Source organism: Erinaceus europaeus, chromosome 7 (genome assembly GCF_950295315.1).
Source record: "Erinaceus europaeus chromosome 7, mEriEur2.1, whole genome shotgun sequence".
In the NCBI taxonomy this organism is placed as follows: Eukaryota; Metazoa; Chordata; class Mammalia; order Eulipotyphla; family Erinaceidae; genus Erinaceus; species Erinaceus europaeus.
In genome coordinates this window covers 601,629-628,003 of record NC_080168.1, presented here as the reverse complement: position 1 = coordinate 628,003, position 26,375 = coordinate 601,629, and the positions used below count along the sequence as shown (strand labels likewise).

Here is a 26,375-nt window from a genome sequence, read left to right as displayed (position 1 = left end):
ACACACACACACACACACACACACACACACACACACCCGGCTCACCGTGTGTCTATGGGGCCCAGCCTGGCACACACACACACACACACACCCAGCTCACCGTGTGTCTATGGGGCCCAGCCTGGCGCGCGCGCGCGCGCGCACACACACACACACACACACACACACACACACACACCCGGCTCACCGTGTGTCTATGGGGCCCAGCCTGGCGCGCGCGCGCACACACACACACACACACACACACACACACACACACACCCGGCTCACCGTGTGTCTATGGGGCCCAGCCTGGCACACACACACACACACACACACACACACACACACACACACACCCGGCTCACCGTGTGTCTATGGGGCCCAGCCTGGCACACACACACACACACACACACACACACACACACACACACACACACCCGGCTCACCGTGTGTCTCGTCCTCCTCCACGGCCGGCACCTGAGCGGGAGAGAAGGGCAGTCAGAGAGCAGGGCAACCCAAATGAGCGAGGTGGGGCAGGAGTGACCCCAGAGGGAGCCCCTGCAGCCGGGACCGGGATGACCAGCTGTGGGGCGGGAGTGACCCCAGAGGGATGCGGGACTCGCCTGCTCCAGCTCGGCCACCTGAGGGCCAGCCTCCACCACAAACTGCTCGTCCTCCTCACTGTCGGAGCCTCGAGAGTCGATGATCACGTTGGCCACGGTCTTGGCGCCGCCCATCCTGCGAGAGGGCCGTCAGCCTCCACAGTCCCACAACTACCTGCATCATTCCCCTTCCGGGGGGGCACCCACCCGCCAGAGACTCCACCAGTGAGAGACAGCCAGTGAGACACCCAGTGAGAGACGCCCAGTGAGAGACAGCCCAGTGAGACGCCCAGTGAGAGACGCCCAGTGAGAGACAGCCCAGTGAGACGCCCAGTGAGAGATGCCCAGTGAGACACCCAGTGAGAGACCCAGTGAGACACCCAGTGAGACACCCAGTGAGAGATGCCCCAGTGAGAGACAGCCAGTGAGAGACAGCCAGTGAGACACCTAGTGAGAAATACCCAGTGAGAGATGCCTAGTGAGACACCCAGTGAGAGACAGGCCAGTGAGACACCCAGTGAGAGATGCCCAGTGAGACACCCAGTGAGAGACCCAGTGAGAGACCCAGTGAGACACCCAGTGAGACACAGTCCAGTGAGAGACATCCCAGTGAGAGACAGCCAGTGAGACACCCAGTGAGAGATGCCCCAGTGAAAGACACCCAGTGAGAGACAGCCCAGTGAGACACCCAGTGAGACAGCCAGTGAGACACCCAGTGAGATACCCAGTGAAAGACACCCAGTGAGAGACAGCCCAGTGAGACACCCAGTGAGAGACAGCCCAGTGAGACACCCAGTGAGAGTGAGACACCCAGTGAGAGATAGCCAGTGAGACACCCAGTGAGAGACAGCCCAGTGAGACACCCAGTGAGAGACAGGCCAGTGAGACACCCAGTGAGATGCCCAGTGAGACACCCAGTGAGAGACAGCCAGTGAGACACCCAGTGAGAGATGCCCAGTGAGACGCCCCAGTGAGACACCCAATGAGAGACCCAGTGAGAGACGCCCCAGTGAGACAACTTCCCAGAGACACTCCAGTGAGACACACCCCTAGAGAGATGCCCAGCACCCCACCTGTCTGGTGTCAGCATCTCGGTGCTCTGCTGCTGCTTGAGCCTGGGTGGTGCTGGCCGGGCGCTCCCAGGCCGGGGGGTCCTTCTGGACCAGACGGGGACACAGAGCGTGGAGCAGGGACAGGAAACGGGCAGAGAAGGCCGTCACTGTCACCCTGGCCCCCAGCATCAGCAGGCCACTCACACAGGCCGAGGAGACGGGAGCCCCCACCCGCCAGTCCTCAAGGTGGCTCCGTCCGTCCATCCGTCCGTCCTCAGGAAGGCGCCAGTGTCAGCAGACGTCCCCCAGCCCAACCACTTACATGCTTAGCGAAGGTGGGGCAGAGACAGAGGAGGCCAGCACAGCACCCCCCATGCACAGAGCCCCCGCTGCCGTCCAGGGTGCCGATGTGGGGCTGGGGCTCAGACCCAGGGCCGTGCGTTAAGGCGTGCACTCTGCCCAGGTCAGTGAGGGGCACACGCGGTGCGGACCGGGACCTCTCGTCGCCAAGCCCCCCTGTGCTTAGCACAAGAAGCCACATGGGCTGTGCCCTCGGGGATGGCTGTGGGGCCCTGCACACACACCTGGCACTGGACGGGAGGTCGCCGGGGACCTCGGGGTTCTCGGGGCCCTCGGACTTCTGGCTGGCTTCTCCTTCTGAGCGGCCCCGTCAGCAGCCCCGAGAGAGAAACAGGAGCGTGGGTGAGGGCCCACCAAGCCTCCGCGAGCCACCCACCAGGCCTCGGGCGGGTGACCGGTCCATGCGATGCACTGACTTTAGGCTCAGGGACTGAGGGCGGGAGGGTACTGGAGCCTCAGCCTGTCAGAGCCCGAGCCCAGAGGGCAGACGAGGCTGCCTCAGGGCACAGGGAGGGGAGACCATCCTGGTGACGGGACTGGCCACAGGCAGCCGTGGCATCCCTGCGCTCAGACAGGGACAGAGGACAGGAACAGCCCCTCTCTGACCACGCGTCCAGGGACGGTTTCTAGAAGTCTGTCCTCCAGGCGGCCGGCAGGCAGAGGGCCTGGGCCGCCCCCTGGCTCCCCCCTGCTTTCCTGCCTTGGGCCTCTGCTCTTTGTTTCTCCAGCCTGGATAATGTCCTCCACGCGGATGAAGAGGACTGATGTCTACACAGCAAGGCCAAGCGTTCAGAAAATCGCATCCACCCACGGGCTCCCTGGGCCAGCGTCCCTCGCGCTGCAGCATCAGAGCGAGGGTGCTGGAAGCGAGGAGACACCCTTACAGTGCCTGCGGGACACGGCGCAGGCTCTGCTTGCAGCACCCTGCCCGGGGGACCCTGAGGTGCCCTCAGCACCGCTCCCTCACTCTGTTCACAAACACAACCCATGGCAAAAGGCTGCCACCACAGTGGCGTCCTCCCCTCCTCACCTGCATCACTTGTGGAGTCACCTGAGAGAGAGAGAGAGGGAGAGAGAGGGAGATCAGGAGACAGTCCCTGCACGGGGCACGGGGGACCTCAGCCGGGGCCTGGCGGCTGGGAGGAGGTGGGATCCTCTCCAGACCGCGGCTCCCTCCCGCCCCCACCACCGGCATATGTACCAGAAGCCGCACAGTGTCACCCCAGGACGGGGACCTGCAGGGGGGCTCAGAGGGGGCCCGACAGCCACAGGCTGCAGGCAGACCCCCGCATCTGTCAGGCCCGGGGTGCAAGCAGAGGAGCCCCCCGCTCCCGGGACACCTCAGGGAGGAAAGCGCTCAGTCACGGGTCACTGCACACAGGGCCGCGTGGGGATGGCCACAGTGCCGCCACCACACCAGGCAGAAGGCCCGTGGACCAGCAGGGAGGGAGGTGGGGCTCCAGGGTGCCGAGGCCCCTGAAGAGGCACAGGAGTCCCCCAGAAGCCGGCCTGCCCTGGAGGCCGGCGGGTGTCACCAAGAGGCGGGGGAGCCCCAACCGGGAGAGCCGGTGGTGGTCGCCCCCAGGTAGTCCTGCCCTGCCTGGCCAGCCGCACCCCTGGGCCCGGGCCGCAGGTCAGGAGTCCACCGCCCCACCAGGTGCCCAGATTCTCAGCTGCAGCTCTGTGTCCCTCCTGACCACGGACGCTGCGACCGGGACACATGTTTCTTCCAGGCAGATGACCTCAGTGTGGCCCCTGCTCTCTCAGACAATTCCGGCCAGATGAGAGACGCCGGACCCCAAGCCACCCACCACAGGCCCTGGCACCCGGCCACCTAGGACACCGCCTCCGACCAGCTGAGAGCTCCGGGCACCCATGAGCATGGGCACTGAGGACACCACCCAGGGGACCCAGGACACTGCCCCGGGCCAGCTGTGAGCTCTGGGCACCTAGGACCCACTCCAGACACCCAGGACTGGGCAGCCAGGATGCCACACCAGGCCTCTCCCACAATGGCTGGGTGTGCCGGGAAGAAAGACCCCATGTGCAGAGACGCAGCGGCAGGGCATCTGCCTTGCCAAGCACACAGCCCAGCGCCAAGCCCTGGTCCCACATGGGAAGGCCGAGGACACTGGAGAAGCCCCAAGCTGTGGGGTCTGGCCCTTGCTCTGAAGGAGGCAGTCGGGGGGGTGGGTATGAATGTGCAAGCCCCCCCCAACCATCAAAAGGAAGAAAAGTGAGGCTGAAGGCAGGCTCCCGACAGCCCTGGCCCCACAAGCCGCAGGAGGGGAGGCAGAGGGCAGTAGGCCGAGCGCCGGGTCACGTCCCATATGAGTGTGAGAGTCGGGTGCAGCCACCACCCCACCCTGCCCTGCGCTGAGACAGCAAAGCAGGCTTCTAGATAGTTCCAGCACTGCCAGGCCCTGACGCAGGACCAGCTCCAGATATGGTCCATGCAGCCCCTCCAGGTGAAGGGGGGGGGGGAACGGACACAGAGACAGAGCAGCACCGCACTGGTGCAAAGTGGGGGTCAGGGGACAGGCCACCCAGAGAACCGCAGGTGCCCAAAGAGAAGTCAGCACCACCAGGCCGCATGCTCCAGTCCCTACCCGGCTCCCGAAACAGGACAGCCCGGGGCTCGTTTGGGGCAGACTCAGGGCTCAGCCGGGGCCCAGAGCCTTCGTCAGCGAGGGCTTCTGAGGACCCCCAGCAGGAGAAACCCCCTCCTCTGGGCAGGGTGGAGGAACCAGTCTCCGACCTCCCCACACGCTTCCGCTTCCGACTGCATGGCTGCGAGGGCTGTGAGGACCAGTCCCTGTGCCCACAGGTGCGGCCTTTGCCCGAGGGGCGCTCAGCACTCCTGAGACCAGACCCAGGGTAGCCAAACGCCTGCCGCCTGCCCCCAAACACGATGACGTGACAGGGATGTGAGAAACAGAGGCCTCTCTGGGGAGAAGGGGGCCTCGCGGGCCACAGGTCAGCACCCAGTACCGGGGGGGGGGGGCCTCGCGGGCCACAGGTCAGCACCCAGTACCGGGGGGGGGGGGCGCAGCTGGGGGCAGGGCCGGGGGCCCAGCTTACCTCTCCGCTTCGCTGAAGGCTCTGGCTCAAGGCTCCCACGCCACAGCCCAGCGGATTGTTCATCAGGGGAGGCGGTGGGCTGAGCCCCCGAGTCCTGGGGTCCTGCCGTGAGTGACACGGGCCACGGGGGTCAGCAAGGGCTCGGTGGTATGTACAAGACGCTACCCAGCAAGCCCTGTGTGGCTCTGGGGCGGGGAGAGGGGGCCCTGGAGTGCAAGCTGACCATGGTGCCTTGGTGTTTGGGAAAACAGGAAACAGGAGATGGCTCAGCCAGCAGGGCACATGGCTTGTCACACTCAAGGCCCTGGATTCAAGTCCCAGCACCACATGGGAGGAAGCACCAGGCACAGCACCCAGGGAGCCCCATGGAGGGTGGGCAGGGCTGTGGGGTGTCTCCTCTCTCAGCACCAAGCACAGCACCCGGGGATCCCATGGAGGGTGGGCAGGGCTGTGGGGTCTCTCCTCTCTCAGCACCCTGCACAGCACCCAGGGAGCCCATGGAGGGTGGGCAGGGCTGTGGGGTCTCTCCTCTCTCAGCACCAGGCACAGCACCCAGGAAGCCCATGGAGGGTGGGCAGGGCTGTGGGGTGTCTCCTCTCCCAGCACCCTGCACAGCACCCAGGGAGCCCATGGAGGGTGGGCAGGGCTGTGGGGTGTCTCCTCTCTCAGCACCCTGCACAGCACCCAGGGAGCCCATGGAGGGTGGGCAGGGCTGTGGGGTCTCTCCTCTCTCAGGACCAGGCACAGCACCCAGGGAACCCATGGAGGGTGGGCAGGACTGTGGGGTGTCTCCTCTCTCAGCACCCTGCACAGCACCCAGGGAGCCCATGGAGGGTGGGCAGGGCTGTGGGGTGTCTCCTCTCTCAGCACCAGGCACAGCACCCAGGGAGCCCCATGGAGGGTGGGCAGGGCTGTGGGGTCTCTCCTCTCTCAGCACCCTGCACAGCACCCAGGGAGCCCATGGAGGGTGGGCAGGGCTGTGGGGTGTCTCCTCTCTCAGCACCCTGCACAGCACCCAGGGAGCCCATGGAGGGTGGGTAGGGCTGTGGGGTGTCTCCTCTCTCAGCACCCTGCACAGCACCCAGGGAGCCCATGGAGGGTGGGCAGGGCTGTGGGGTCTCTCCTCTCTCAGCATCCTGCACAGCACCCAGGGAGCCCCATGGAGGGTGGGCAGGGCTGTGGGGTGTCTCCTCTCTCAGCACCCTGCACAACACCCAGGGAGCCCATGGAGGGTGGGCAGGGCTGTGGGGTGTCTCCTCTCTCAGCACCCTGCACAGCACCCAGGGAGCCCATGGAGGGTGGGCAGGGCTGTGGGGTCCCTCCTCTCTTTTGCTTTGTCATGTGCACACCCAGGTTGACCCAGCCACACACCCTGAAGGAAACTGCAGTGTTACTGTGTCTATTACCATCTCTTTCATTCTGAAAATGTCATCCTGGAGCAGTGAAGGCCCAGTGACACTAAAATCATAAACATTAAAATTAAGTCAAAGGAGTCAGGCAGCAGCGCAACGGGTTAAGTGCATGTGGCACAAAGCGCAGGGACCGGCATGAGGATCCCAGTTCGAGCCCCCGTCTCCCCACCTGCAGGGGAGTCGCTTCACAGGCGGTGAAGCAGGTCTGCAGGTGTCTGTCTTTCTCTCCCCCTCTCTGTCTTCCCCTCCTCTCTCCACTTCTCTATGTCCTATCCAACATTGATGACATCAACAACAATAACTACAACAACAACAAAAAAATGGGCAACAAAAGGGAAAATAAGTAAATATAAAAAAAAATGAAAATTTAAGTCAAAGTAGAGGCTGGAGGCTGAGGCAGGCCACCCCGCAGAGCACAGGTTTGTCTCCCACAAGGACCCAGGTGGGTTCAAGTCCCCAACACCACACGGAAGCACCTTCCCAGAGGAAGCTGTGAGTGGCAGGATGCTGGTATGATGTCTCTCCTCTTCCTGTCTCTTTGCCCCTCTCTGTCTCTGTCTCAAGTTTAAGAGAGAGAGTCACTGAGAATGGAGAGACTGCCGTCGGAAAGCCCTGGTGGGTGGCCAAAGACGACAAAGTACCGTCGGCAGCCCTCTTCTTAAAGGGACGGGAAAGGGGCAGAGAGAGCAGCCATGGCTGGGGGTAGCAGGCAGGCCCACGCCCGGGCGCGGACAGCCCGTTGGCCGTTCCTTTTTCTGCCCAGAGCACAGCTGGGCGGGAGGGAGGGGCCGGGACCTCTGGGGTTTGAGGCCTGTGCACCACCTCAGCTCGGTGCCCGTGGCAGGCAGCCTTCACCTGGCAGAAACCAGTCTGCTCCAGGCTAGGGAGCCTCTGTGCCCCAGACCCTGAGGCCCAAGTTCTGGTGGGCCACGTGGCACGGGGCTTCTGGAGAGGAAGTACCCCGTCGGACACTGTCCCTGCAGCCCCAGAGGGAGGGCGTCACGCCTGTTCTCAGCTGGGCGACAGGGCCAAGGTGCCAGGCCGAGTGCCTGTCCTCCCAGCTCCGGAAGGCTCACTCAGTCTGTCCATGAAGGGAGAGGCAGATGAGAGCCTACACAGGGCCAGGCCGGGCCTCCCTCTTGCAGCAACGCTCCCAGGAGAGCCGGGGGGTAGGGGGGACGCCCACCCCTCTGGTCAGTCACAGCCGCTCTCTCTAGCCGTCACCTGAGCCCTGGCTCTGCCGGGACGATCGGGACCAGTCACTGAGCTGCAGGGGCATCCCCGAGAGGGTCCAGACCGGCAGCGGCAGGGCGAGGACACGGCTGGCCTGCCCCACTGCCCCAACCCCGGCGGGGCCCACGGGACGTGCCCACAGTGAGGCTGGCTGGCAGCCCACCTGCCTTTTCTCTTTTTCAAGAAGAGAAGCAGAGGGGAGTCACTGCGGCACCGCCCCACCCTCCTGGGTCCCTCCCATGACACCAACTGTCACAGGCCGAGGGGCAGGCTGTGGGGCAGGGCTGGTGGTGCCGGGGCTGCCAGCTGGCATCCTGAAACACTGACCGTGCCGGGAGGCTGCTGTCCCCACGGGGCCCCCGGCGGGCGGAGGGCGGGGCTCAACTCGGCGGGCTCCTTACCGGGCTCAGGAGCTGGGCTTGCCGGCTCTGGCTCCTTCCCGGCTCCAGCCTCCAAGGCTTTGGCTGGAACGTGAGCCTCCTTCCCGGCTGCCGAGGGCCAGGGGCAGACGGGTGACAGCAGTCAGGACAGCGCGGAGCCAGTGCCCTGACAGCATCTGCTACTGTGCACCAGAGCTGAGACGGGGTGGCCGCCTCAGACCTGCCCTCCAGAGCTCTGTTCCTAGCAGCAAACGCCTCTCACCAAGCCCAAGGGGCGAGGCCGGCACCTCCACCCCACTAGGTGGGTCCCCGTGTGCCGAGAGCCCCAGCCTCAGCCTCAGGCCTCTGCCTGCTCCCGGACTCGTCTTTGACACCGGGCCTGGAGTGGCGCTGACCCTCCCTTGCCGGCCGCCACCCCCCACTTACACCTCAGCTCCGGCTCCTCTGGCAGGAGTCACTGTCCCCTGGCAGGTAGCTCTGTCACCCAACACAAGGCCACTCCGGTCCATCCTCACAGGGCCACGGGGTCTCTCCCGCCATCGCACCTCTCGACCACCCCACCGCCCCCTGGCCGGCTGCCGGACCCCACAGCTCTGAAGGTGCACAGCGCCCAGCCAGCAAAGCATGTCCATGCGCCCCGGGCTCTGTCCCTGCAGGTCAGCTGCCCAGCACGGGTCGGGCGTGCTGGGTCTTACCAGGCTGCTTGGAGGGCTGTTCCTTCTTAGCTCGGCTGCAGACACTGGGCTCTTGCTCGGGAGAGAAGCTAGGCTCACTGGCTCTAACGTCCCTTCTTCCTGGAGGAGCCAGAGTGCAAGAGGGAGTTAGACAGCTCAGGCACCACAGCCCGGAGGCAGAGGGTGGGCAAGCATCCTCACAGCCTCAAGGGGCTCAGCTGCAGTATGAGCTGGGCCACGCATAATGCAGAGCAGCACCAAGCACAGCACCCGGGGAGCACCAGGCACAGCACCCGGGGAGCACCAGGCACAGCACCCAGGGAGCCCTATGAAGGATGGGCAGGGCTGTGGGGTCCCAGGGAGCCCATGGAGGGTGGGCAGGGCTGTGGGGTCTCTCCTCTCTCAGCACCCTGCACAGCACCCAGGGAGCCCATGGAGGGTGGGCAGGGCTATGGGTTCTCTCCTCTCTCAGCACCCTGCACAGCACTCAGGGAGCCCCATGGAGGGTGGGCAGGGCTGTGGGGTCTCTCCTCTCTCAGCACCCTGCACAGCACCCAGGGAGCCCATGGAGGGTGGGCAGGGCTGTGGGGTGTCTCCTCTCTCAGCACCAGGCACAGCACCCAGGGAGCCCCATGGAGGGTGGGCAGGGCTGTGGGGTGTCTCCTCTCTCAGCACCCTGCACAGCACCCAGGGAGCCCATGGAGGGTGGGCAGGGCTGTGGAGTCTCTCCTCTCTCAGCACCCTGCACAGCACCCAGGGAGCCCATGGAGGGTGGGCAGGGCTGTGGGGTCTCTCCTCTCTCAGCACCCTGCACAGCACCCAGGGAGCCCATGGAGGGTGGGCAGGGCTGTGGGGTGTCTCCTCTCTCAGCACCCTGCACAGCACCCAGGGAGCCCATGGAGGGTGGGCAGGGCTGTGGGGTGTCTCCTCTCTCAGCACCCTGCACAGCACCCAGGGAGCCCATGGAGGGTGGGCAGGGCTGTGGGGTCTCTCCTCTCTCAGCACCCTGCACAGCACCCAGGGAGCCCCATGGAGGGTGGGCAGGGCTGTGGGGTGTCTCCTCTCTCAGCACCAGGCACAGCACCCAGGGAGCCCCACGCAGTGTGGGCAGGGCTGTGGGGTGTCTCCTCTTTCTCTAAACTAGGGAAGGAAAATTTTGCTGTGTGAAGCTGAAGGAACAGCAGCCCTCTGAGCTCACGTCTGGAGTCTGTGGGCTTCCCGAGCAGCTTTAGGTCCCGGGTGTGTCTAGCACCCAGAAGCACTCCCACTGTGGCCCGGCCTGCAGACCCCTGGGTGCAGCACCTGAGCCCCACTGCCTGTTACTCTGGAGGAGGGCAGAGTCACAGGAGGCTCTGAGGGTTCTCTGGGCAGGCAGCGAGGAAGCGTCTGCAGGGCTCCCAGTTCAAGGAGGCAGCAGCCACCCACCCTCCTCAGACTGCAGGGCAGAGGCACCATGAGCATCAGCTCAGCACCAAGCTCAGATCAAATCACACTCATTAGACAACAAACATGGGGAGCTGGGCGGTAGCGCAGCAGGTTAAGTGCACGTGGCGCAAACGCAAGGACCGGCATGAGGATCCCGGTTCGAGCCCCCAGCTCCCCACCTGCAGTAGGTCTGCAGGTGTCTGTCTTTCTCTCCCTCTCTGTCTTCCCTTCCTCTCTCCACTTCTCTCTGTCCTTCCAACAATGACGACATCAACAATAATAACTACAGCAACAATAAAAAAACAACAAGAGCAACAAAACTGAAAATAAATAAATATTAAAATGTTTTAAAAAAAGGAAGAGAGAGAACACACAGATGATAAAGATGCCACCCCACCCCAGGCCCATCAGCAAACACCAGGCGGACTGGAGGCCCGGCCATCTCTCCCTACCTGTGCCTCAGATGAGCCTCACAACAGGGAGCAGCTTGATTGATCCAGGACCCCTAGCATTTCAGAGTCAGGGCCCAGGACCCCCTACCGTCACAGAGTCAGGGGCCAGGACCCCCTCCCATCACAGAGTCAGGGGCCAGGACCCCTACCATCACAGAGTCAGGGGCCAGGACCCCTCCCATCACAGAGTCAGGGGCCAGGACCCCTACCATCACAGAGTCAGGGGCCAGGACCCCCTCCCATCACAGAGACAGGGGCCAGGACCCCCTCCCATCACAGAGTCAGGGGCCAGGACCCCCTCCCATCACAGAGTCAGGGGCCAGGACCCCCTCCCATCACAGAGTCAGGGGCCAGGACCCCTCCCATCACAGAGACAGGGGCCAGGACCCCCTCCCATCACAGAGACAGGGGCCAGGACCCCCTCCCATCATGGAGTCAGGGGCCAGGACCCCCTCCCATCACAGAGTCAGGGGCCAGGACCCCCTCCCATCACAGAGTCAGGGGCCAGGACCCCCTCCCATCACAGAGTCAGGGATCAGGACCCCCTCCCATCACAGAGTCAGGGGCCAGGACCCCCTACCATCATGGAGTCAGGGATCAGGACCCCTACCATCACAGAGTCAGGGGCCAGGACCCCCTCCCATCACAGAGTCAGGGGCCAGGACCCCCTACCATCACAGAGTCAGGGGCCAGGACCCCCTCCCATCATGGAGTCAGGGATCAGGACCCCTACCATCACAGAGTCAGGGGCCAGGACGCCCTCCCATCACGGAGTCAGGGGCCAGGACCCCCTACCATCACAGAGTCAGGGGCCAGGACCCCCTCCCATCACAGAGTCAGGGGCCAGGACCCCCTACCATCACAGAGTCAGGGATCAGCACCCCCTCCCATCACAGAGTCCAGGGCCTGAACCTGCTTGCTCAGTTCATGGACACACGAAGCTGCTCAGGCCATTGAGGGCACCAGCGCTAAGTTCTGATGGACGTCACTGTGCAGGTGCGCTGGCTTCCTGGGTGTTGGTGACCTGGCTGCCAGCGTGAAGCAGCAGGGCCGGACTCCAGACGGCGGCCCGAGAGCGTCTTCACACACGAGACAGCACTGTGTGTGATTTGAAGCAAACATGCTCGGGCCTGAGCCCGGCCCCTGCCCTCACAGAGAGAACTTCTCTCACTGAGACAGACTGAAGGGGGCGCTGCGACAGACCCCTCACCAGGCGGGAAGACTCACTCCTGCCTGCGGCAGACACCTCCAACCAGAACTGTGCTGAGCGACAGGAATCTAAGCCTGAGCCCAGACCCTTTACAAGGCCACCAGCCTGTCCCAGGGCAGCTCCTCACCTCCTGCCCAGATTCTCTCCCCTCCCTGGCTGGTCCTCTCCCCTCCCTGGCTGGTCCTCTCCCCTCCCTGGCTGGTCCTCTCCCCTCCCTGGCTGGTCCTCTCCCCTCCCTGGCTGGCTCTCTCCCCTCCCTGGCTGGTCCTCTCCCCTCCCTGGCTGGTCCTCTCCCCTCCCTGGCTGGTCCTCTCCCCTCCCTGGCTGGTCCTCTCCCCTCCCTGGCTGGCTCTCTCCCCTCCCTGCCCGGGTTCTCTCCTCTCCCTGGCTGGTCCTCTCCCCTCCCTGGCCGGGGCTCACCTCCCTGGCTGAACCTGAGCTCCTCAAGCTTCCCTGGCTACCACATTAAAGGTTCCTTGGTCTATGTAACTGACTCTACTTGCCTCACTTGTGTCTTGTGTTTCTGACCTTTGATGCCGAAACCTAGGAGGAGCTACACGGCCTGCCCCTCTGCTCTCAGCTGTGTCACGTCCCAAACACGCTCAAACATGCAGAGAGCCATATAAGCCCGGGATGCAGATCATGGGAACCAGATGTCACCGAGCCAGGTTAAGCCTACCCACGCTCCCCTGCTGCGCCACGCCGAGGGGGCTTGCATGGATAGCAGCAGCCATCCCTAGCTGGAGCAGGAGACTGCACGAGAAAAGGGGCCCAGAGGGGACTGAAGAAGCAGCAGCTCACAGCCGGGAGTAAGTTGAACGCCAGATAAACACAAACGGAGAAATAAGATGAACAGCCAGCAGCAGCCAGGACAGACGGCACAGGACACGACAGACGGCCACAGTGACGGACACCCCCACCCGCGCCAGCGCCGAGGGCCAATCTCCAGGGACAGCCGGTGGATGGACAGCAGAGCCGTGCTGAAGCTGGCCAGGAGGGAGAATGGGAGAATGGGAGGATGGCAGAATGGCAGAATGGGAGAGTGGCAGAATGGGAGAATGGCAGAATGGCAGAATGGGAGGATGGCAGAATGGGAGAGTGGGAGAATGGCAGAATGGCAGAATGGCAGAGTGGGAGAGTGGGAGAGTGGGAGAGTGGGAGAATGGCAGAATGGCAGAATGGGAGGATGGCTGAATGGGAGAGTGGGAGAATGGCAAAATGGCAGAATGGCAGAGTGGGAGAGTGGGAGAATGGCAGAGTGGCAGAATGGCAGAATGGCAGAATGGGAGGATGGCAGAATGGGAGAATGGGAGAATGGCAGAATGGGAGAGTGGGAGAGTGGCAGAGTGGCAGAGTGGGAGAATGACAGAATGGCAGAATAGGAGAATGGCAGAATGGCAGAGTGGCAGAGTGGGAGAATGGCAGAGTAGGAGAGTGGCAGAGTGGGAGAATGGCAGAGTGGGAGAGTGGCAGAGTGGCAGAGTGGGAGAATGGCAGAGTGGGAGAGTGGCAGAGTGGCAAAGTGGGAGAGTGGGAGAGTGGGAGAATGGCAGAATGGCAGAGTGGGAGAGTGGCAGAATGGCAGAGTGGCAGAGTGGGAGAGTGGCAAAATGGCAGAATGGGAGAGTGGCAGAGTGGCAGAGTGGGAGAGTGGGAGAATGGGAGAATGGCAGGATGGCAGAATGGGAGAATGGCAGAATGGCAGAGTGGCAGAGTGGCAGGATGGCAGGATGGCAGGAGCAGCAGCCCCGGTGCTGGTGAGAAGCGAGGCTGGAGGCTGTCAGCACAGGGAAGTGGCAGCCGGGAAAGAACAAAAGTCCAGAGGATAAGAGACACCAGCCAGCTGGTCAGTGAGTGACCTGGAGGAAGGGCAGGGCTTTCTGTGTGCCACCTCCCACCCTGAACCGAACCAACGAGCGAGCAGGAATCGGCGATCACTAGAGTCGGCAAACGCAGGCCATGGGCAGAGCAGCCTGTGTGTCAGCGTCTGTGTGTGAGCATGCGTCTGTATCCGTGGAGATGCATGCACACGCAGACACGATACATGAGAGTGTGACAGGTACATGTGTGTGTCAGCGTCTGTGTGTGAGCATACGTCTGTATCCGTGGAGATGCACGCACACGCAGATGCGATACATGAGAGTGTGACAGGTACACGTGTGTGTCAGCGTCTGTGTGTGAGTGTGCGCCTATATCCGCGGAGATGCACACACATGCAGACATGATGCGTGTGAGGGCTGACAGGTACACATGTGTGTCAGCGTCTGTGTGTGAGTGTGCGCCTGTATCCGTGGAGATGCACGCACACGCAGACACGATGCATGTGAGGGTTGACAGGTACACGTGTGTCAGCGTCTGTGCGTGAGCCCACCTCACTCTCCATCACCCCTGCGTGCTGTCCCCCAGCCCTGCACAGCGGCTGTGTCAGCCACAGGCCTGTCCCCAGCACAGCAGTACCTTCCACAGAATTCCGGAGTCGCCGTTTGGCCGTCTTCACCGTGCTCACAGACCGCGTGTTCCGGGAGGCACTCTCGGCCTTCAAGGAGTAAGAGGAGGAATGTCCACCGTGAAGGCCCGCTCCGGCCGACACCCACCCTCTGCGGGCCGTGTGGCCCCACCTCCCTGCAGCCTGAGAAAGGCCCATAGTCCACGGCGGGTGGGAAGGGCAGGGGTGGTGCCCACAATTACCCGCACCTGAGGTGGTGGCTCCGAAACCCATGGGCCCCAGCCGGTATCTGAGTGAGGCACACCAAGTGCCCGGCACCACCAGGAAGCCCCTACCTGAGAGCCCCCACCCCGCTCCAGTCCGCACTGCCCACTGGACCTCCCCACCCAGGGCTCCCGCTCTCCACCCAGCCCAGAGCCTCCCTGGGCTGCCTGGCCCAGCCTCTCCAAGACCCACACAGGACAGGGCACTGGACACACAGCAGTGCCCCCGGAAGCTGGGGACAGCAGCCTGCTCCTGGAGCCAGCTGGACATGAGGCCCACGGCTCAGCCCCACCGGCACAGCCACGGGCTCGGCCAGGCGCTCACCTCCAGCTCCAGCCTGGTGTCTTTAGAAGAGCCTTCTGACAGCTTCCGGGACAGCTCCCCTGAGCTTGCTGACTAGACAGAGAGAAGGGGAGAGAAAGTTTCTCTCTGTAACTGCAGAGGAAGCGGAGTCTGCTGACCTCAGACACAGCTGGGCTCATCTCTCCCCAGTCAGCCTGGGGGGCAGACAGGAGCACCGCACGCAGTGTTGGGACTCCCCGGTGGCCCGTCTTTGCTCTGTGGACACGTCTGTCACTGCCATGGTGGCCCCAGGACTTGGGGCCTACACACTAAACCCACTGCTCTGGACAGCTTTTTTTTTTCTTTAAAAAGAAGAGAAATTGAGAGGGGAGGGGGAGGGGGACCAGGCAGTGGGGCACCTGGGGGAGCACACACGTTACCGTGATCAAGAACCCGGGTTCAAGTTTCACAAGCAGTGAAGCAGGGCTGCAGGGGTCTCTCTGTCTCTCCCACTCTTTCTCCTCCTCCCCTCTCAATTTCCGTCTGTCCAAAATAAAATGAAATGGAGGGGCAAGGAGACAGAGACAGAGAGACACCTACCTACAGCACCACTCTACCACTCATGCATCCGACTCCCTGCACACAGTAACTTACTTACTTATTAGATAAGAGGCAGAGAGAAACCAAGAGAGGAAGGGAGATAAAGGAAGAGAGACAACCAGACACCTGTAGCCCTGCTCCGCCTCTCGTGAAGGGTCTCCCCTGAAAGTGGAGACAGGGACTTGAACCCGGGTCCTCGCGCACTGTAACACATGCGCTCCACAAAGGCCCTGCAATGTTCCCCTCACGCCCCAGAGCTGAGCAGTGCTGTGTTCTGCGTCCTGCCAAAGCAAATCCGTCCTCATGAAGAAAAGCATCTGCGTGGCCCCAGCACGAGGGAACCCGCTGTGGGTCTCAAGGCCAAGACGGCCCCCACCCCCACGGACAGACCCCCCTCGAACCTCCCAAGGACACACAAGTGGTTTCGGAGAAAACCAGAGCCCCGGCGGGAGGGGAGAGCTGAGCGGCATGTCCACCCCGGCCACGGCCTCTCATCCTGAGAGGAGGGAGGAGCCTCTGCGCCCGCGGGGAAGTCAGGCTCACCTTCTGGGCCCTGTCGTGCTCCCTGCCCTTCTCGCGCTGCTGCTCCGGGTCCCTGGGGTGCTCGCCAGGGTGCTCGCCACCGTGCCTCAGCCTGCGCCGCTCCTTGTCCCGCTCTCTGGGCTTGTCCCGCCCCTTCCCCCTCTCTTTCTCCTTCCCTCCCTCGCTCCTCCGGTCCCTGTCGCGCTCGGCTTCCCGGTCCCTGGCTCCGCGGTCTCGGTCCCTCTCGGGCCTGGCCCTGGTTTTCTCTTTCTCCCCTTCTCTGTGTCTCTCCTTCTCCGAGTCTCTGTGTCTCTCGCGGTCCTTCTCTCTGTGCTTGCTTTCGTCTCTCGAGTCTTCCCGCTGTCTGTGGTCTTGGCTGCTACTTCTCTCTGCTTTCTCAGAATCTCTTCTGTCCTGGAAACAGGTCAAAGGGGAGAGAGCCATGTCAGTCACCTGTGGAATACTACTCAGCCACGATAAAGGATGAAGCCCGGGATTGCCTTCACTTTGGACAGGATGGGAGGGGCCATGCCATGGGAAACAAGCCAGCAGAGAAGAGAGATGCCAGGGGGGCACACTGCCCTTTGGCACTGGGCACAGTGAAGGGCATAGACTTGGGGACACCTGGAAGCGTTCCCCAGAGACACCTACACTCATGGAAGCAACATCTCCTCAGTCAGGGCCAACTTTTAAAACCCCAAGTGCTAGGAGCCATGTGGTAGCGCAGCGGGTTAAGGGCAGGTGGCGCAAAGCGCAAGACCGGCACGAGTATCCCGGTTCGAGCCCCCGGCTCCCCACCTGCAGAGGAGTCACTTCACAGGTGGTGAAGCAGGTTTGCAGGTGTCTTTCTCTCCCTCTCTGTCTTCCCTTCCTCTCTCCATTTCTCTGTGTCCTATTGAACAACAGCAATAACAATAACAAGAGAAATAAAAATGGGGGAAATGGCCTCTAGGAGCAGGCACCAAACCCCAGATATAACCCGAGGCAAAAAGAAAAATAATGAAAGAAAGAAAGAACCCAAGTGGTGGCCTCGCTTCAGAACGTCTGCAAGTCAACAGGGAATGTGCTTTTCCCTGCTCAGGGCAGAGGTCTGAACCCTGGCACCACCTGGCAGTAGAGGAAGCTCCAGGGTCGTGTGTCTACCTGTCTGTCTCTGAAGTAGAACGAAGCAGCTGCATGGCAGCAGGACGTCCTTGCTAAGGAGGCCTCAGCACCCCAGATCTGCACACCCCTCTCTCCCTGCCTGCCCCGCTGCTGGTGGCAGGCACCCACCTCTCTGTCCCTGTGGCCTCTGACCTCGTCCTCTCTCGAGGCCTTGCTGTCCGAGTCCTGCCTGGTGGCAGCAGCCCTTCCTTTGTTGTCCCCCTTCTCTCCAGCCAGCACCCGCTTCACGGCATCCTCACTGGACAGCTGGGGAGGGGCAGGGGCAGAGAGGTCAGAGCCACGGCCCGTCCAGAGGGGGCAGCGAGATACTCCAGGGTCGGGACCCACAGTGTACCACAGCCACCCCAGTGCCAGCGCTCACGGCCCACCAAGCGGCCAAGGGGACATGTGGGGTACAAGGGCGCATAAGGCTGGGGGTGGAGGGAACAGGAGGCCAGGGCTCGGGGAGGGCTGCCCCCGGACCCCCCTCTCCCCAGAGGGCTCAGGCTGGGAGAAAAAGGGAAGGAAGAAGAGACACAAGGGGAGGGAGGCTGGAGGTAGGGCAGCTGGAGGGCAGAGAGGAGAGAGGGGGGGAGGCAGGGGGTGGCTGTCCGAGCCCCTGCAGGGAACCCATTTGGGAAGCACCCCCACCTTGGCCGGCAGCCCCCAGCCCCACCTGGCCCGCAGCCCCACCTTGGCCGGCAGCCCCCAGCCCCACCTTGGCCCGCAGCCCCACCTTGGCCGGCAGCCCCCAGCCCCACCTTGGCCAGGCAGCAGCGCGCGAGAAGCTGCAGCAGCTCGTTGGTTTTCTCGGGCTCGTGTCCGGCGACGATGCGGGGGGGCCTGGCGGTCACCGGCTCCCCAGACACCAGCGCCAGCACGTCGATGGCCTTCTGCAGGAAGCGGATCTTGGCCTCCTTGTCCTGCGGCAGGACCACACTGGTGAGGCCCGCACCGCACACCCCGTGGGCCAGGGCCAGCCCGGCCTCCTGTCTTCCCGCCTCCCTCTCCCTCTCTCCCTCCAGCCTGGAACCTCTGCTGAAGGCGCAGGCGACCCACCAGGGGCACCGTGCTCAGCTCGGCGGGGCTGTCTGCCTGTGGGCACAGGGGTCCCGAACGGATACGGGAGAGACCCGCCACCCTGTGGTCAGTCAGAGGGGAGAGGCCCGCAAAGCAGCCCGCCCCCGCCACGCCCCCGCCGCAGGCACGCCCCACCCTGCCTCGGGCACGCCACGCTCCTGCAGACACGCCCCGCCCCGCACACACGCCCCCACAGACACGCCCCGCCCCGCAGACACGCCCCCACAGACACGCCCCACCTCGCACACACGCCCCGCCCTGCAGACACGCCCCGCTGCGTCACGCCCCCGCAGACACCCCCGCAGACACGCCCCGCCACGCGCACCTTGACGTTGTCGGACTTCATCTCGGCGTCCGTGTAGAGGCCCTGCATGAAGCCGGTGTTACGGATCACCTGCGGGGAGGGTGGGCGTGCAGGGTCGGCCCGGAGCACCCCGCCACGGGGCCAGAACCTGGCGCCTGACCCGCACCTGGGGGGGCAAACCGAGGCCGGCAGAGAGGGCGGGGGGGGGGGGGGGGTCGAGAACGCAGCCCCCAGGGCAGGGCGGGATGAGGGTCCCCGCAGGAGCCTGGCTGCACCCCTGCCCCGCCTGGGAGCCAGCCGGAGGCCAGGAGCTGCGGGGCAGCGCGGGGTCCGCCCCGGCCACTCGAGGCCCCTGGGCCAGAACCTCGGCGTCCACACTGGCCACTCGGGCCCAGGGACGGCCAGGACAGAGCAGAGAAAGGAGCTCTCCCCCGCCCGCACCGAGCTGGAAGTCACCCTCCCTCCCGCCAGCTCGCCTGGGGTCCCCGGGGCCTGTGCTGCGCTCTGGACCTTACAACTGGGGGCACACATGACAGCCTGCAGGGGGAGGGAGTGGGGAGCAGGAAGAGGAGGAGGAGATTGGGGAGACGGAGGGGGAGGAGGAGAATGGGGAGATGGAGGAGGAGGAGAATGGGGAGATGGAGGAGGAGGAGAATGGGGAGATGGAGGAGGAGGAGAATGGGGAGATGGAGGAGGAGGAGGAGAATGGGGAGATGGAGGAGGAGGAGAATGGGGAGATGGAGGAGGAGGAGGAGAATGGGGAGATGGAGGAGGAGGAGGAGAATGGGGAGATGGAGGAGGAGGAGAATGGGGAGATGGAGGAGGAGGAGGAGAATGGGGAGATGGAGGAGGAGGAGGAGAATGGGGAGATGGAGGAGGATAATGGGGAGATGGAGGAGGAGGAGAATGGGGAGATGGAATAGGAGGAGGAGATGGGGAGATGGAGGAGGAGGAGGAGAATGGGGAGATGGAGGAGGAGGAGGAGAATGGGGAGATGGAGGAGGAGGAGAATGGGGAGATGGAGGAGGAGGAGGAGAATGGGGAGATGGAAGAGGAGGAGGAGAATGGGGAGATGGAGGAGGAGGAGAATGGGGAGATGGAGGAGGAGGAGGAGAATGGGGAGATGGAGGAGGAGGAGAATGGGGAGATGGAGGAGGAGGAGAATGGGGAGATGGAGGAGGAGGAGGAGAATGGGGAGATGGAGGAGGAGAATGGGGAGATGGAGGAGGAGGAGAATGGGGAGATGGAGGAGGAGGAGGAGAATGGGGAGATGGAGGAGGAGGAGAATGGGGAGATGGAGGAGGAGGAGGAGAATGGGGAGATGGAGGAGGAGGAGAATGGGGAGACGGAGGAGGAGGAGAATGGGGAGATGGAGGAGGAGGAGGAGAATGGGGAGATGGAGGAGGAGGAGAATGGGGAGATGGAGGAGGAGGAGAATGGGGAGATGGAGGAGGAGGAGAATGGGGAGATGGAGGAGGAGGAGAATGGGGAGATGGAGGGGGAGGAGGAGAATGGGGAGATGGAGGAGGAGGAGAATGGGGAGATGGAGGAGGAGGAGAATGGGGAGATGGAGGAGGAGGAGAATGGGGAGATGGAGGAGGAGGAGAATGGGGAGATGGAGGAGGAGAATGGGGAGATGGAGGAGGAGGAGAATGGGGAGATGGAGGAGGAGGAGGAGAATGGGGAGATGGAGGGGGAGGAGAATGGGGAGATGGAGGAGGAGGAGGAGAATGGGGAGATGGAGGAGGAGGAGAATGGGGAGACGGAGGAGGAGGAGGAGAATGGGGAGATGGAGGAGGAGGAGGAGAATGGGGAGATGGAGGAGGAGGAGAATGGGGAGATGGAGGAGGAGGAGGAGAATGGGGAGATGGAGGAGGAGGAGAATGGGGAGACGGAGGAGGAGGAGAATGGGGAGATGGAGGAGGAGGAGAATGGGGAGATGGAGGAGGAGGAGAATGGGGAGACGGAGGAGGAGGAGAATGGGGAGATGGAGGAGGAGGAGGAGAATGGGGAGATGGAGGAGGAGAATGGGGAGACGGAGGGGGAGGAGGAGAATGGGGAGATGGAGGAGGAGGAGAATGGGGAGATGGAGGAGGAGGAGAATGGGGAGATGGAGGAGGAGGAGAATGGGGAGATGGAGGAGGAGGAGAATGGGGAGATGGAGGAGGAGAATGGGGAGATGGAGGAGGAGGAGAATGGGGAGATGGAGGAGGAGGAGAATGGGGAGATGGAGGGGGAGGAGAATGGGGAGACGGAGGAGGAGGAGGAGAATGGGGAGATGGAGGAGGAGGAGGAGAATGGGGAGATGGAGGAGGAGGAGAATGGGGAGATGGAGGAGGAGGAGGAGAATGGGGAGATGGAGGAGGAGGAGAATGGGGAGACGGAGGAGGAGGAGAATGGGGAGATGGAGGAGGAGGAGAATGGGGAGATGGAGGAGGAGGAGAATGGGGAGACGGAGGAGGAGGAGAATGGGGAGATGGAGGAGGAGGAGGAGAATGGGGAGATGGAGGAGGAGGAGAATGGGGAGGAGGAGGAGAATGGGGAGATGGAGGAGGAGGAGAATGGGGAGATGGAGGAGGAGGAGATGGGGAGATGGAGGAGGAGGAGAATGGGGAGATGGAGGAGGATGAGGAGAATGGGGAGATGGAGGAGGAGGAGAATGGGGAGATGGAGGAGGAGGAGATGGGGAGATGGAGGAGGAGGAGAATGGGGAGATGGAGGAGGAGGAGGAGAATGGGGAGATGGAGGAGGAGGAGGAGAATGGGGAGATGGAGGAGGATAATGGGGAGATGTAGGAGGAGGAGAATGGGGAGATGGAGGAGGAGGAGGAGATGGGGAGATGGAGGAGGAGGAGGAGAATGGGGAGATGGAGGAGGAGGAGGAGAATGGGGAGATGGAGGAGGAGGAGAATGGGGAGATGGAGGAGGAGGAGAATGGGGAGATGGAGGAGGAGGAGAATGGGGAGATGGAGGAGGAGGAGAATGGGGAGATGGAGGAGGAGGAGGAGAATGGGGAGATGGAGGAGGAGGAGAATGGGGAGATGGAGGAGGAGGAGGAGATGGGGAGATGGAGGAGGGGGAGAATGGGGAGGAGGAGGAGAATGGGGAGATGGAGGAGGAGGAGAATGGGGAGATGGAGGAGGAGGAGATGGGAGATGGAGGAGGAGGAGAATGGGGAGATGGAGGAGGATGAGGAGAATGGGGAGATGGAGGAGGAGGGAGAATGGGGAGTTGGAGGAGGAGGAGAATGGGGAGATGGAGGAGGTAGAATGGGGAGATGGAGGTGGTGGGAGGAGAATGGGGAGATGGAGGAGGAGGAGAATGGGGAGATGGAGGAGGAGGAGGAGAATGGGGAGATGGAGGAGGAGGAGAATGGGGAGATGGAGGAGGAGGAGAATGGGGAGGAGGAGGAGAATGGGGAGATGGAGGAGGAGGAGAATGGGGAGATGGAGGAGGAGGAGATGGGGAGATGGAGGAGGAGGAGAATGGGGAGATGGAGGAGGAGGAGAATGGGGAGATGGAGGAGGAGGAGATGGGGAGATGGAGGAGGAGGAGAATGGGGAGATGGAGGAGGAGGAGGAGAATGGGGAGATGGAGGAGGAGGAGAATGGGGAGATGGAGGAGGAGGAGAATGGGGAGATGGAGGAGGAGGAGGAGAATGGGGAGATGGAGGAGGAGGAGAATGGGGAGATGGAGGAGGAGGAGAATGGGGAGATGGAGGAGGAGGAGAATGGGGAGATGGAGGAGGAGGAGGAGAATGGGGAGATGGAGGAGGAGGAGAATGGGGAGATGGAGGAGGAGGAGGAGATGGGGAGATGGAGGAGGGGGAGGAGAATGGGGAGATGGAGGAGGAGGAGAATGGGGAGATGGAGGAGGAGGAGGAGAATGGGGAGATGGAGGAGGAGGAGAATGGGGAGATGGAGGAGGAGGAGAATGGGGAGATGGAGGAGGAGGAGAATGGGGAGATGGAGGAGGAGGAGGAGAATGGGGAGATGGAGGAGGAGGAGGAGAATGGGGAGATGGAGGAGGAGGAGGAGATGGGGAGATGGAGGAGGGGGAGGAGAATGGGGAGATGGAGGAGGAGGAGAATGGGGGAGACGGCTGGCAGTAACACCCCAGGCAGAGGCACTGCCTCACCCACCCAGCAGGCGCCATCCTGGAAGCACCTTGTTCAGGAGCTGAGCAGGGGGCCGGGTGGTGGCGCACCTGGCTGAGCGCACGCATTACAGTGTGCAAGGACCCAGGTTCCAGCCCCCGGTCCCCGCCTGCACAAGGAAAGCATTGTGAGTGGTGAAGTAGTGCTAGGTGTCTCTGTCTCTCTCCCTCCCTATCACCCTCTTGATTTCTGGCTGTCTCTATTCAATAAATAAAGATAATAAAAAGTGGTCTGGGAGCTGGCGCAGTGGATAAAGCATCGGACTCTCAAGCATGAGGTCCTGAGTTCAGTCCCCGGCAGCACGTGTACCAGAGTGACGTCTGGTTCTTCCTCTCTCCTCCTATCTTTCTCTCTCATTAATAAATAAATAAAATCTGTAAAAAAAAAAAAAAAATGCTGAGTAGGGCGCAGAGTCTGTCCGTCTCTCCCTCTCTCTCACTGCGATGAACACTGAAGGAGGCCAGGTGGTGGAGCCGCTGGTTGAGTGCACACACAGTGCACAAGGACCCAGCTCCAAGCCCTCAACACCCTCAGCTGCAGCTTCACAAGCAGTGAGCAGGGCGGCAGGTGCAGCTGTCTCCTCTATCTCCCCGCTTCTCTCAATTTCTCTCGACCCAAAATAAGTGGACAAAAAAAAATCATATAAAGTTAAAGGCCGGGCCCTGCTCCACCACTGCACAGGTGCTCATCTGCAGGCCAGGACTGCAAGGCAGAAGCAGGGGTGCTGCCTCCCCAGGGCCCTGCCAGGTGTTCCTTTTGAGGACAGCGCAGGCCCTGCTGGCCGTGGAAGCTGCCGGCGGCTGCCCAGAGCCATCTAACACCGTGCTGCGCCCGGGACCTGCGGCCGAGGGAGCGCTGGCCGCCTGGCTGCCTGAGGGGAGGCACTGGGTCCCGCAGGGTGCGAACAGCAGTGCCCACAGAGCATGGGGCCTGGGCAAGCGGGCAGCTCCCAGGATGCCCGTCCCTTCCCGTGGGCAGCCGTCCACCATGGCACACAGCCACACAGCATCCAGCCACCACCTTCAGCAAAGGGGCCAAAAGAGAAAAGTGCAGGTCCAGGAGCTGTCCAGCAGGAAGAGTGCATGCCTTGTGCAGGCGGACCTGCGTTCAAGCCTCAGCACTACACAGGAGCACCAGGCACAGCACCCAGGGAGCCATGGAGGGTGGGCAGGGCTGTGGGGTGTCTCCTCTCTCAGCACCATGCACAGCACCCAGGGAGCCCATGGAGGGTGGGCAGGGCTGTGGGGTCTCTCCTCTCTCAGCACCCTGCACAGCACCCAGGGAGCCCATGGAGGGTGGGCAGGGCTGTGGGGTGTCTCCTCTCTCAGCACCCTGCACAGCACCCAGGGAGCCCCATGGAGGGTGGGCAGGGCTGTGGGGGTCTCTCCTCTCTCAGCACCCTGCACAGCACCCAGGGAGCCCATGGAGGGTGGGCAGGGCTGTGGGGTGTCTCCTCTCTCAGCACCCTGCACAGCACCCAGGGAGCCCATGGAGGGTGGGCAGGGCTGTGGGGTCTCTCCTCTCTCAGCACCATGGACAGCACCCAGGGAGCCCATGCAGGGTGGGCAGGGCTGTGGGGTCTCTCCTCTCTCAGCACCAGGCACAGCACCCAGGGAGCCCATGGAGGGTGGGCAGGGCTGTGGGGTCTCTCCTCTCTCAGCACCATGCACAGCACCCAGGGAGCCCATGGAGGGTGGGCAGGGCTGTGGGGTGTCTCCTCTCTCAGCACCCTGCACAGCACCCAGGGAGCCCATGGAGGGTGGGCAGGGCTGTGGGGTGTCTCCTCTCTCAGCACCCTGCACAGCACCCAGGGAGCCCATGGAGGGTGGGCAGGGCTGTGGGGTGTCTCCTCTCTCAGCACCCTGCACAGCACCCAGGGAGCCATGGAGGGTGGGCAGGGCTGTGGGGTGTCTCCTCTCTCAGCACCAGGCACAGCACCCAGGAGCCCATGGAGGGTGGGCAGGGCTGTGGGGTGTCTCCCCTCTCAGCACCAGGCACTTTATCTCTGTAGCATAATGGGTTAAGCACATGTGGCATAAAGTGCAACTGGCATATGGATCCCAGTTTAAGCCCCCGGCTCCCCACCTGCAGGGGAGTCGCTTCACAGGCAGTGAAGCAGGTCTGCAGGTGTCTGTCTTTCTCTCCCCCTCTCTGTCTCCCCTCCTCTCTCCATTTCTCTGTCCTATCCAACAACGAAGACATCAAAAATAACTAAAAAAGAAGAAAAGTAGTGACTGTAGGACAGCTCACTCCCCCAGCACAGCACATACCCTGCTCTGCATGAAGCCTGGGGTTCGAGTCCCAGCACCCCACGGAGCCCCATGGAGGGCACTAGGGAATCTCGATGAGTGATGGAGCAGGAATGTGGTGTCTCCTCTCTCTCTCTCTCTCTCTCTCTCTGTCTCAAATAAGTCATGGAATGCTCCAGGCCAGGAGGCTGCTGTGCCGGGACATCCGAAGATGGAGACGGGGGCCTGGGGCAGGGGGCACAGTGGCGCTGGTCCCCCCAGCTTGGGGCCCGAGCTGCAGCCTGGCACCAGGCTGCCTCCTCCACTCTGCTGGCAGAAAGGAGCAGAGGGAGGGAGGGAGAGGAAGAGAGAGAGAGAGAGGGAGGGAGAGGAAGGGTAACATAAATCTGCAGGATGGAAACGACCGACCGGGAAGGGCTGCGAGGAGTGAGCAGGGTGGGGGCCAGCGAGGTTGGGTGCCCTCACTCCCCCTGCAGGAGCTCGGGGTCCAAGGTGGCCGGGTGCTGGTCTTTGCCGGAGTGCCCACTGCACCCCTCCTGCGAGGCTCGGCCGGGGTCAGGGCCGGGGTCAGGGCCAGGGTCAGGGTCAGGGCCAGGGATCAGGGCCGGGGTCAGGGCCAGGGTCAGGGCTGGGGTCAGGGCCAGGGGTCAGGGCCGGGGTCAGGGCCGAGGGGTCAGGGCTGGGGGGTCAGGGCCGGGGTCAGGGATGGAGGTCAGGGCCGGGGGTCAGTGCAGGGGGGGTCAGGACTGGGGGTCAGGACCGGGGGTCAGGACTAGGGGGTCAGAGCCGGGGATCAGTCCCTGACCCCACGACCCTCGATCCCGACCCCTGATCCCCCAACCCTCGACCCCTGACCGGCGACCCCCCGGCCCCCTGATCCCCCAACCCCCGATCCCTGACCCCACGACCTCCGATCTTGGGAGCCCCCATACCCCCGACGCCTGACCGGCGACCCCCCGATTCCCGACCCCCCGTCCCGGCCCCGCCGCACCTCGGTGACGATGTCGTGCAGGTAGCGGAACGGCGGCTTACAGAGCAGCTTGTCAGTCAGCGGCGGCCTCCGGATCACCTTCCCCAGCGTCTCCTGCGTCCGCCGCACCACCGCCGCGTTCATGGCGCCCCCGACACCGGACCCCGGCCCTGAACCCCAGCCCCTCCCACACTGCACCGCGCGCGCTCACTGCGCAGGCGCGGAGCTCGTCGTCAGGGCGGCGCGGCCCTAGCAACGGACGCGCCAGGGCCCCGTCCGCCAACGGGCACAGCCCCTTAGGCCCCGCCCACAGACCGGCATCCCGCCCAATCAGAATTGCCAGCCAGCCTTCCGCGCCCCTCAGCGCCGACGCCCCGCCTACACTCGGGCCCCGCCCCTCCGCGGAGATTGCCCCGCCTACCCCTCGGTCCCGCCCCTCCGCGGAGATTGCCCCGCCTACCCTCCGGCCCCGCCCCTCCGCGGAGATTGCCCCGCCT

General features: G+C 63.2%; 1 protein-coding gene across 11 annotated transcripts in view; it reads right to left on the bottom strand.

The window, feature by feature from the left end:
* The window catches only part of TRAF3IP1 (TRAF3 interacting protein 1), a 33,786-nt gene extending 7,707 nt beyond the window's left edge, over positions 1 to 26,079 (bottom strand). The window contains exons 1-15 of one of the 11 annotated variants that reach the window (XM_060193573.1): positions 25,900 to 26,079; positions 18,526 to 18,594; positions 17,882 to 18,043; positions 17,250 to 17,387; positions 15,999 to 16,391; positions 14,898 to 14,969; positions 14,321 to 14,399; positions 8,798 to 8,896; positions 8,124 to 8,210; positions 5,078 to 5,179; positions 3,027 to 3,047; positions 2,221 to 2,293; positions 1,658 to 1,741; positions 606 to 720; positions 429 to 459 (exon numbers count right to left, since the gene is read on the bottom strand). In XM_060193573.1, the coding sequence (XP_060049556.1) occupies positions 429 to 459; positions 606 to 720; positions 1,658 to 1,741; positions 2,221 to 2,293; positions 3,027 to 3,047; positions 5,078 to 5,179; positions 8,124 to 8,210; positions 8,798 to 8,896; positions 14,321 to 14,399; positions 14,898 to 14,969; positions 15,999 to 16,391; positions 17,250 to 17,387; positions 17,882 to 18,043; positions 18,526 to 18,594; positions 25,900 to 26,022 (1,648 nt within the window). In that variant the 5' untranslated portion in view covers positions 26,023 to 26,079. The remainder of the gene's footprint in view (positions 1 to 428; positions 460 to 605; positions 721 to 1,657; positions 1,742 to 2,220; positions 2,294 to 3,026; positions 3,048 to 5,077; positions 5,180 to 8,123; positions 8,211 to 8,797; positions 8,897 to 14,320; positions 14,400 to 14,897; positions 14,970 to 15,998; positions 16,392 to 17,249; positions 17,388 to 17,881; positions 18,044 to 18,525; positions 18,595 to 25,899) is intronic. The other 10 variants (XM_060193574.1, XM_060193576.1, XM_060193575.1 and 7 more) reach the window with 10 other exon arrangements.
* Between the last annotated feature and the right edge of the window lie 296 nt (positions 26,080 to 26,375).